This window comes from Bactrocera latifrons, unplaced genomic scaffold (genome assembly GCF_001853355.1).
Source record: "Bactrocera latifrons isolate USDA-ARS-PBARC rearing strain unplaced genomic scaffold, ASM185335v1 scaffold_122, whole genome shotgun sequence".
In the NCBI taxonomy this organism is placed as follows: Eukaryota; Metazoa; Arthropoda; class Insecta; order Diptera; family Tephritidae; genus Bactrocera; species Bactrocera latifrons.
In genome coordinates this window covers 966050-977365 of record NW_017534653.1, presented here as the reverse complement: position 1 = coordinate 977365, position 11316 = coordinate 966050, and the positions used below count along the sequence as shown (strand labels likewise).

General features: G+C 33.3%; 1 protein-coding gene across 3 annotated transcripts; it reads right to left on the bottom strand.

Moving 5' to 3' along the window:
• Positions 1–2898: 2898 nt before the first annotated feature.
• On the bottom strand, positions 2899–10867 carry LOC108978467 (probable chitinase 2). 3 transcript variants are annotated; one of them, XM_018948776.1, is made up of 5 exons: positions 9756–10026; positions 4804–4894; positions 4519–4683; positions 3940–4445; positions 2899–3865 (listed from the first exon to the last, which is right to left on the bottom strand). In XM_018948776.1, exons 2-5 carry the CDS (start codon positions 4892–4894, stop codon positions 3176–3178), a joined length of 1452 nt encoding a protein of 483 aa, XP_018804321.1. In that variant the 5' UTR covers positions 9756–10026; the 3' UTR covers positions 2899–3175. The 3 variants fall into 3 exon arrangements, with proteins under 3 accessions (XP_018804321.1, XP_018804318.1, XP_018804320.1); XM_018948773.1 differs by lacking the exon at positions 9756–10026 and adding an exon at positions 6923–6958; XM_018948775.1 differs by lacking the exon at positions 9756–10026 and adding an exon at positions 10675–10867 and having other exon boundaries at positions 2900–3865.
• Between the last annotated feature and the right edge of the window lie 449 nt (positions 10868–11316).

The following is an 11316-nucleotide window of genomic DNA, read 5'->3' as shown; positions in this document are numbered from 1 at the left end:
AGAGTATGTCTAAAAAATACATTAACAATAAATAAAAATCCAAATACTATAAATCAATGCGAAAAATATAAAATTTTATTTAGAATTCGGAAGAAACCAATAAATAAGGTTTGTATTATTATGTTTTTATACATTTTTAGCACCGCTTTGTCTTCTCCTTTACTGGAGAACCTAACACCGCATTCGAGTATACAACGGCGCATCAATCGTTCTTCCTTTCCACTGTCTGGCACCAATTGGAGACCAGAAGTGTAGACAGGTTCTCTCCACCTGGTCTTTCAACGGAGTGGAGGTCTGCTTCATTTTCTGCTTCCTCCGGCGGGTACCTTGTCGCATATTTGCACCGCTTTAGCTATTCGAATTACTCACAGTATATTTTTAATCAAAAAATTTGCAATAAAATTATTATTTTTTTTTAACAGCGATCTTGTCATTAAAAATTAAATTCTCATAATAATTTCTTAAAATAGAAATAAACATCGGTAACCTTATAAAATATATATAATTGATTTACCCATGTCCAGATCCATGTACAACTAGTTCGTCAGTCTTTGAGAATCGATCTGAAATGTTGCATACATCCATTTTTTACAAAGAAGCTGCTCGTTTGTCGAATCACCGATACTCAACAATCGGAAACAAGTGCTTTGATGGATGTGTTTTTAATTTCAGAAAATATCTTTATGAGATTTGGCTCGAATATTGCTTAAGACCATGATACGACCGCCGAAGGAAATATTCAGATCGGATCTTTATAGCATATAACTGACATATAAACTGACCGATCAAAATAACATTCTTGTATGAAGTGTATGTAGTTACGGTTCAACCGAAGTTAACGGTTTTTATCAATTCATATTGGTGTGTTTTAGTTCTTATGCAAACAATATTGGCAGGTTGGCAAAAAATTTGGAATTTTCTTGAGGTAATTCACAAGTACATTTATCGAATTCTTTAATAATCGGCGGTTAATTTTCAATAATTTCGGAATCCCTTATCCGCGTAACCGTTCTCCAGAAATATCCCGGAAAAAAGGGAATACATGCAAAGTTTTTGTTCAAAAAGTTTTTTTAAGATCCATTAGGTTCCAAAATAAATACCATATATGTATGCAAAGATCTCATATATTATAATAAATTCTATGGCAAAAAGTTTGAGAACGTTGTTTTCATATCGATGCTTTTAAAGATCTACTGATTTACATAGCAATAAACGCTATCCATGATTTGTTTGAAAAAAATTATCTTTGTGAAAAAATTATTAATTCGGTTTCTGAAAATCTAAATGTATTGCCAATATTAACAAAACACATTCAGAACAACGAAGAAAGAGCCAAGTTTTGATGTAACCAAATACTATATGCCTTTGAAAATTGCAAGGACCACAGCCTCAATTGATTTTAACTATTTTAGTCAACACTAAATGCTGTTAATATCCACATTCTAATTAATGCTCTCAGGATTTCATTACGGTACCTTAGATAACATACATATATAGAGTAGAGTTAGCCGGATTCTCGAAAATCCTGATATTAGTTATATGGCAGCTGGGTCGATTTTTCGCCGAATTTTATCCATTCTTGACCCAGAGGCATGCTATTATGAGTAAAACACGTTTTCTCATTTTCATTGTGATAAATCACATATTGGCCGATATGCGCGATATAATATGATCCGGAAGTTCGAAAATCTTTATTATTGGTATATGCCAGCTTATTCAACCCAGTTTTGTTACGCAGACATACGATTGCCAGGAGAGTATTATATCTGAATTTCAATTATATATATCACACATTGGCCGATATTTGCGGTAAAAAGTCAACCATAGGTACTCGGATCCAAATATTCGGCACCAAGGTGCTTGAACAGTTTTATAAGATTTGGACAATTATTAATTAATAATTACTAGAGGATCCATCCACGTTTTACTGCGACTTATACAGAGATAGTACTACTAATACCATCTATATGATTTCTATGAGTTAGATTATACCTATTAGTTAAGGAGATATAGCATTTTTGGTGAAGCAACTTGTGTTAGTTTAAAAAAAAAAATTAATCAAAAAGTATTTTGTGCATTAATAAAGCATTGGTTTTAGGGGGATAAATACTGTTGAAATGGGACTGTACACTAGTGAAATCAACCGACTCCAATCGACCGTCAGCCGAGTGGACTGCATATTAAGAAACGGTTCTCATGCGTGGAAAGACAAAAAATCGGTTGGCAAGGTTATGGCATCAGTCTTTTGGAATGCACGTGGTATATTATTCATCGAATGGTTACTGAGCCAGTTTTCGTCCATTGCACTACGTACAATAATTGGTTGCAGTTCTATTCGACCGTTCCCAATATTTTGCAATTTTATTATTTTTTAGGAAGGAACATTTCGAAATTGTAAGCATGTACTTCATCGTTCCCGTTGAAATATTATTTATTTATTTGTTTTAATATGATCTGTAAATAAATTTACAGACATACTAGAAAAAAAAGGAACTGGCTGCTTTRGCCTTCGTCCCACGTTTAAATATTACACTGCTCTGTGCAATACTTCGAAAAGATTTCTGTATTTCTCAAATTATAATAGATTTATAATAATAATTTTTGTATTTATGAGATGTATAGAATTTTAACGTAAAGAGATAAATAGTATTATATATTCTTACCCTGGTTCAAAGCTACCTCCCCACCAATTCGGTTCATCCGTTCTTGAGTTATAAATGGTGTTACTAACAAAAAAGTTTTTTTTTTGTGTATATAGATATTAGTTTCTTCTTGATTTGTATGTAGTCGGAAAATGAAAGAATCACATGGAATTTGAAATTGTGTTATATGAAATTGGCGAAAGCGGAAAAATAATATGAAACTTTAACTCTTTATAGGACAATATTATCTGTTTTTTGTTTTTTACTTTATTAAAATGTATATAAATGCTTGATTAACTACTTCTAGCTACTTTTTTACATTTATTTCACAACTAAATCTAATTATCAAACATTTTATATATTAAGTACTTTATAAATTTTTTAAGTACACCTTTTTATGGTATGTATGTAAGTATGTTTAACTAGCCATGACATGATACGAGACATACAGAAAAATACTAAATTAATTACACAAAAGTAAGTAAGACCTCAATGCTTAATCAGTACAAGGTAAAAGCGACTTAAACACAAATTTAAAACATTAATTGACATGTGAAAAATACAAATGCAATAAGACCAAGAAGACTTCGTTGCAGCAATACATTTCCAGATGCATTGCTGTTCTTTCGATCTTCTATGCTGCCATGTGGAATCTCATTGTCTTCTATAGTTTGCTCCACCTCGTCCAATGCCAATGTGGTGGCTTCATTAATGGTGCGCAATAACGGATAGTTTGAATTGATGCGCTTCGGCAGAATGGCATGACCATTGCTTTGTAGATACTTGTAATCCGCGTAGATATCATCTTCAGGCGCGCAGCTGCCGCGGAAATCATCAGTGTCTATGGACCATATCATCGTACCAGCAAGTTTTTTCTCGACAGCAAACTTGACTTTATTTGCAATTGAGCGTGCGCTATCGTATGTGACTACTTGGACTAGGCCACTGAAGACATCACGTTCGGAGCGTGCTAACATTTGGGAAGTTTTTGCATCCCAAGTTGTGGTCCAGCCTGAAGTTTTATTGCTTAGAATGTTGCAGATTTCATTGTAACCAAGGAAACCATCCTCACGAGTAAAGGGACCTTGAAAAGCGGTGCCGTCCGTAACATCGCCGGCATTGCCGTCTCGCGGTGTCCTAAAGGTGCGGCCATAAAAGGGTAAACCAATTACAATTTTATTTGGGGGCGCCCCCATTTTCAGCAGATAATCGATGGTAAACTCCTGCAATTGAACATTTTTTGTGTGAGTATATATGCATACTATAAAATTGTGTTAAAAGCAATAATCTTACTCACCACGCTGAGTACATCACCTTCGGGTGCTCTGAGCGGTGCATTGTAACCAACCAGCTTATCCCAACTGCCATGATAATCATAACACATAATGTGTAAATAATCGAGATACCGTGAAATTTGTCGCACATCATATGCTTGATCAATCACATTCTTGGCCGCTCCGATTGCTGACGTCAGCAATAAACCATAATTATCGAACTCATCTCTCAATTCCTTAGTAAGTTGTACGAAATTTTCACGATCTTGTGGGCGGCCACCACGTTGCGTCGGGTACTCCCAATCTAGATCGAGGCCATCGAAATTATATTTACGTATGAATGTGGTCACTTGTTTCACGAAACGACGTCGTTGTTCCGGATCAGCTACTAGTAATGAGTAATTTTTCGAACCCTCATTCCATCCACCAATAGCCAAGCTGACCTTCAAATGCGGATGTGTGATTTTGAAACCCGTCAAGTGTTCATAACCACCCTTGCCGTAATCTTCCTTTAAGTCTTGCCATGGATCTGCAAAACGGAAGTGGAATTCCTTATGACATTGAAACATTTTGTTAGCAAAATTACAAGAAATCATATTTACCCAGCGATTTAATGGCCGACTGTGTGATATCAAGACCAGCAAAAGCATAAATTACGTGTGTGCACAAGTTTGGATCGAAGTTTTCAATCGCATATGCGCCATTACCTGGCCGGTATACTGCCCACGTCGAAATATAACACACCACCAATTTGCCATGTGTTGGTCCTGCATTTGGTTTTATTTAGCATAAAAAATATCGTATTATATTATATTTCAAATATGGTTAAAAAAGATTGCAAATTTGTATGTATATGCATGCAAAGATATTTGATTACAAATTATTACCTGTCTTCGCTTTCACTGAGCACGCAATGGAAGCGATGACTAAGAGTGTAAGTAACAGCTTGTTTCCGGATTTTATGTAAGAACAAGCCATCTGCAAAGAAAAGTTTCAAATAAAAAAACTATAGCTTTTTTATGATTTATTTGTGATAAATAACCTGAAGTAAATCAAAATAGTTCAAAGCTATCTGATTAGAAAGCGATGCAGGTTCTTGATCTATGCCGATGCAATGCTTTCAACTGTTTCTCTTTTAACATGGCAACGTACTGCGGAGAGGCAACTACCATCGTCCGCAGACGATTAGAAAATATACTTCTGAGACTATCAGAGAGATTTATACATATAAAAAAAAGCAGGTTAACCGGGGCATTTCTTCAGAAAGTTGAATGCAGTAACATTATTTGATCTTTGGATAATTTGGTAAATAATAACATTATTTGTGTTAATTGTACATGATTCTATTCCATTTTCCATTTAATGGTTTATGAAAAATTAATTTTTAAAACTTGGTTATATGATTTTTATCTATCTCTCAATAAAATTTAAATGTACTTATGTGTTTCTTATTCTCTTAGCGGTCCGTCTTCAATACGGCTTTACACATCCTTTGAGCATATGATCCCTCAAGAAAAAACTCTAATGAAGTGAATTAGGTGGAGTTAAGTTATCATATGTGGTGGGAGAAGTATCGCTCGCTCGATATTCCAAAGCGACATGGCTTCGCTCTATGGACTCTTGAAAAGTTCCAAGAAGATCCGACGTTTTCGAGCCAAATTTTGTTCAACGGTGGGGCCTATTTCCGGCTCAATGGGTATGTAAAAAGGCATAATTTCCATATTTGGGACGTAGAGCAACCCGAAGAGATTCGAGAGCTGCCATTTCATCCAGAAAAAACAAAGGTTTGGTGTGGATTGTGAGCCCGTGGAATCTTTCATATTTCTTCAAAATTGATGCCGTTGAGAACGTAACCGTCAATGCAACTGTTATCGCGCAATGATAACCGACTATTTGGTATCTGAAAATGATAATAAACATTCTCCCTTAAATTTGAAATGTCTGTGTTTATTCTTTAAAAAAGTAGGGAATTTCGAAATGAATCACTCTTTATATACCATACATAAATGATAAACATGACGCCCTCAGTTGGTTTAGCCATATCCGTATGTACGTCGGTCTGCCTGCATATACGCGAACTATTTCCTCAGATTTTAAGATGTCGGACTAAAATATTTCCCACGCCGTTTTCTTCGGAAATAAACTGCCCATTTGTCAAAACCGGCGACATCGGGCCACTATTGCATATACCCATCATACAAACCGAAAGATCACAATCAGTCAAAACAATTTGACGATATCTCTTCAACAAGTTTGGCAGATTGATTGGCAGAATTGTTCAACGTCTTCAATCCCGAAGAAATGTTTCAGATCGGATCACTTTTACATATAGCTGCCATACAAACACTCAAAAATTTGTGAATACATGCATGTGTATACATACATACATACATAAAAAGTAAAAAAACAGCAATATCTGCTGATAAAATTCTGATATGCGATAACTTTACTGACATGATTTGCTCATGATTGATTGTAAAAATGTGAGGTTCGTACTCTTTGCCACATTTTAGCAGTACATACAATGTATATAAAATACCAGTGAAGTGCAATAAATTAAATCTGTATTTAAATTTCTTTTTAATATTTCCTGGTATAATTGTACATACTATATACTCTTTAAAAACAGCACTCTCTATAAGTTGCTGTTCGGAATGATTTAGTCTCCAAGGCATACGTTTAAGATGTAATTATATATAATTAGTCCCAAACAAATATCTTTTGAGTGTTTTTAGTTTATATTAAGATCAAAAAATCCATTATTCACATATTAGTTTACGGCAAATCGCGAACTCATTCCGGACTTGTCACAGCAAATATGCAACAACATGAATTAATTATCTTCCGAATTTTGAAACAATTATTAATATTAGGTAAATGTGGTCATAGAGAAGTTATCTCTTAAATAGATAACTAAACAAAGCTTATGACTCAAGCTGTGGTCACTATAAGAATATAACTCACTATTTGGCTGTAATTATACAAATTTATTGAAATGAGCCTTACTAGTGCTTCCTTTCCCACCATGTTCCCAACTTCCTTCGTGTCTGCTGGATATCCGCAGTAACTCTCTAAGTTTGTATTATCACATATGTGTATCTTCAATATATAATATATACATATATGTGAGTATATATGTACATAGGTATGCATTTACAAATATCAATGAAACTGGTTCAGAAAAAGTCAATTAACACTTCGCGCATTGCAACACTTGGGAAATAATTTAAAAATATATGTATATGGTCAACTGATATAAAAATATTTATATGCAAGTAATATAAAAGCAGAAATGAAAGTATATGAAATAGGGTAGTCCTACATTACATGAGATAAGTCTTTGTGACTTAATATCAGATATTAAATCTCCTTCTCATCGTCCTATAAACCATACAACCACATTTACTGCAGAATTGAAATGCGGACCCTTCTAAAAAATAAATCTAATTCTAAATAACGCCAGACATCCAAGTATTTCAATGCAGTAAATTATTCATCATTTATTTGACTAATAGTGCCTAATAACGGTAATTTGCATCATGATTAATCCCTAATAGGTGTTCTAAGTGATAGCTTTTTTCAATAGCCTTTTTTGGCAGATCACCCGTGAGTCGTGTCAAGCTGTCATCTTATTTTTATTCGGTATTGTTTGTAATTTCATCAAGACATTAAACAAGGTTCTGAGGCAATATGTTAAAGTAGTTGATTTCGGTTTAAGTTACTGAGAAAAGCTAAGTTACATTTATTTCAGTGACTCGATATTTTGTTTTATTTGAACAATACTTCCGAACTAAAGGGATACATTATCGTAAAATATGAAAATCGTCAATGATTCCAGAATAGTTCATTCATTGCGGTTCGAATAACCAAAATAAAGTAGTTATGCGAGGAATATGGACGTCTGATTGTCTACAAAATAGCTGTAATTCATATTGCCAATCAAATAACGAAACAAAATTTGACATGGGTGGGAAATCTAGAGTTCTATTTGACTAAACCAAACTAAGAATAGTAATATCAAACGGTCTCTGTTGGCATCAATATTTTCGTTGTTGAGTTAAAACAATTAGTACTTTCTAAGTAAAGTGTGTTCCTCTCCAGATCGAATCGATGTGAAGCGTTCAAATTTTAGGTTAAAAAATATAATGAATTCAAATGATTAGAGCATATCAAAGTTATCTAATATTGACACATATTCCTAAGCCGCTGTATGTTGGATATACCCTAAACCATTTCAAAGATTTCAAGGAAAAGTGTGGTCGTTATTATTGCCAAGAAAGTTGATCAATAATTGTAAAATCTAAAACAGATTTGAAAACCGAATTCTTAGCAAATCTCGTTGAGTGTTGGGTTATTTGTTGGACTTTATATAATAATAAAATTATATTATATACTATAAATAAATTTCTTAATAAATTATAATTTTTAATTTAAAATTTGTATACTTATGTAATAGATTCTCAAAGAATTTTCTATTGTACGTTTTCGACCAACTTCAAGTTTTTAAATAATAAAGGAGTAATGTCATTGTACTTTTTTCATTTTATTTCATATTTTTGAGCAGCTTGAGCCATCCTAATGCGTGATGATATGTAACCAAACTGGTTCAAAAGCGTTTGTAGTCGGTCAAGTTGTTACTAAATAAATTGAAATTAATTGCGAAATTCTTGATTGTCTCTTAGGTTCTGCGTGTATTTGTAGCAATATGTAAAGGCAACAAAGACCCACACATTGCATATAGATTATGTGATGAATAATCAATTGAATTAAAAGTGAAAGAGGTTCTCTCATATAAACTTGAGTAAGTTGAGTATGGCAAAATCATAAAAGACAACGCATACAAGTTTCGAAGAATTTTTTCGCATTATTTTATACATGTATGTTGTAAATGAAGAACAAAAAAGACTATCGCAAGCAACTCATAGCAAAGTAGTTGATTGCAAGTGTCGTCCATTACTAGGAGCTAGAAATTCATATACTTTTAAATTCTTCAGATAACAAAAACATGACAGTTATTATTATTATATGTACAATCGCATTTCATTTTGCAAACCTATCATCCGATTTGAAGCTACATACTTGGTACATTGTTTTTTAACTTTCAGAAGATTTTTTTGTGTTTTTATAAGCAACTCTACCATAAACTAAGTCAACTCTAGCGATCCTGACTTCCTCTCCTAAACTCTGCTTTACACTAAATTTATAGTGTAGTTATATTACTTCTTATATGAGTTTACGGGTTTCAAAAAATATATTTTTTTTATTGTCTTTTGAAATTCCCCACACCTCTGAAAGTTTATCCTATATTTTCAAGTTAATCCGAGTAATAGTTTTGGAGATACAGCCGTGAGAACTTGAGCGCTAGAGGCTAGCTAAGCTAATTGCGCCGTCTTTAAACGCGCTTTTCTCGAAACTGCAAGATTTCTCGAGAACTACTCAACCGATCTTCATGAAAGTTGGGATTGAACGGAGGTCTTTGAGATACAATTCTTAAAGAATGTTTATTTTTCGAGTGCAACAATTAAAAAAAATTGCAAAATTCTCACTGAAATTTTAATTTTTTTGTAAAAATGTCTGCCAAAAATTCAATTTTCAGTTTTTTTTTTTTAACTGTAGTTGATCCTCTAAGTAGTTATCCTGCCAATGCGGGCCCAAAAATTTCGGAATTTCTTTGTTAATAGTGTAAGCAATAGTGTATTGTAACAATAAAATATTGTAATAAAATATTTATTTTTTTATATGAGAAAATAATAAAAAACTGTTATATTTTACTCGAGGAAACCCATGCAACCCCTTAAATCATAATATCTTAGTTGTAGTATTAATGGCATTAACTTACTCTAGTTACTTAGTTTTCATTTTGCCACATTTTATGAAAATTGCTGTGTTGTTTAATCTTAAACTTCTTACGACTTCTGAATTCTTTTCTATTACTAAGCAAATAAAGTGTTCACTAGGAAAACGCGACCCACATAGTAAAATATTTTGATGTTGACACGAATCGTATATAACAAAGCCGATACACTTCGATAAATGCAAATTCATATATTAATGAACTAAATTTCTTATTCAGAGCAGCCTTAACAAAACAAATCAGACTTATGCTTAAAAAACCGGAATTATAACATCTTGATTGGTAACTTTGTTAGGGCGGCAGTCACGCTGCCTTCCGCGAAAAATATTGAAAACAAATACTGAAATCTATTAATATAAGAGCTACGCGAAAAATACAACGGAAATTTTTGATGCTAATAATGTTTTTTGGTTCAATTTAAGTGGCCGTAAAAGCAAAAAATTGCAATGAGGAAGTCTAATAAGTCGAGAAATGCTTCAATATTGTGGCCAGCTATGTACATCAGAAACTTCGTTGAAGCGTTGCGCATGCGCATGCGCCGCCGCTAGCAGGTGATTGCGTGGCGCAGTGGCTAAAAAAAAAAAAAAAACAATCGTAACATAACACGAATGAGTACTTATGTCAGTACTTGCGCATACAAAAGCGTCCACTTATGTTCATTTTTAACATATATACATATTTGTAACGAATATTATTTACTTATACACATACTACATAAGTATATGTAATAAATGCCCATCAGCACATATGTATAAGTATTCTCGCATTTGTGGTCAAAACTACTAATTTATAGCACAATCAACTATTTTGTTAAGAATTATTTTCATCGAATTAGTGAAAAAAACAACCGAAAGTAACATCACAAAACATTAAAATTCCAAACATGTATTCATATACTAAATACCTTCAGTTGTATATTTATTGTGATTCTTTTTTCCTTTTTTTAATTTGTTTTTGGAGTTAAACTTTAACGCCAATTAAATGTGACAAAAACACCGCAACAAAACCGCACACCGACACGATATCTACCGCGTTTGTCGCGCTCGCTTCGAAAACTGAATGTCCGCAAGATTGGGTGATGGGTTTGGGCTGCCGTTTACTAACTTTGACTCAATCTTGCTAGCTTGTAAAATGAAATTGGTTTAAAAGAAAACGAAATACCCTCTCCTTAGTCACAGACGAAGACAATATTGACTTTGTGCTATTTATATGTATATGTGTACATATGTAAGTATACCTCTGCATATATATAATATGTATGTATATCGTATGCAGGTATTTCTAAAAAACTTTCAATTGAGAGCTTTGTCCATATGTCGCTCCTTACCATAAATATCTCTTTGAGTGCTCAAAAGTTTAATTCGCATTATTTCGTATTGGTCTGCCCTTGATGATGACCGAACTGATGAAGTGCGCCAAATAATTCTCATACATGTAACTGAAAATTTGGTGGCATTTATTAATACTTTTAAGCTTCTACCAAAATTCGTCTAACCCCAATTATGGGAAAAAAATTTAATTGTTAACAAAATATTGGTCGTAATGC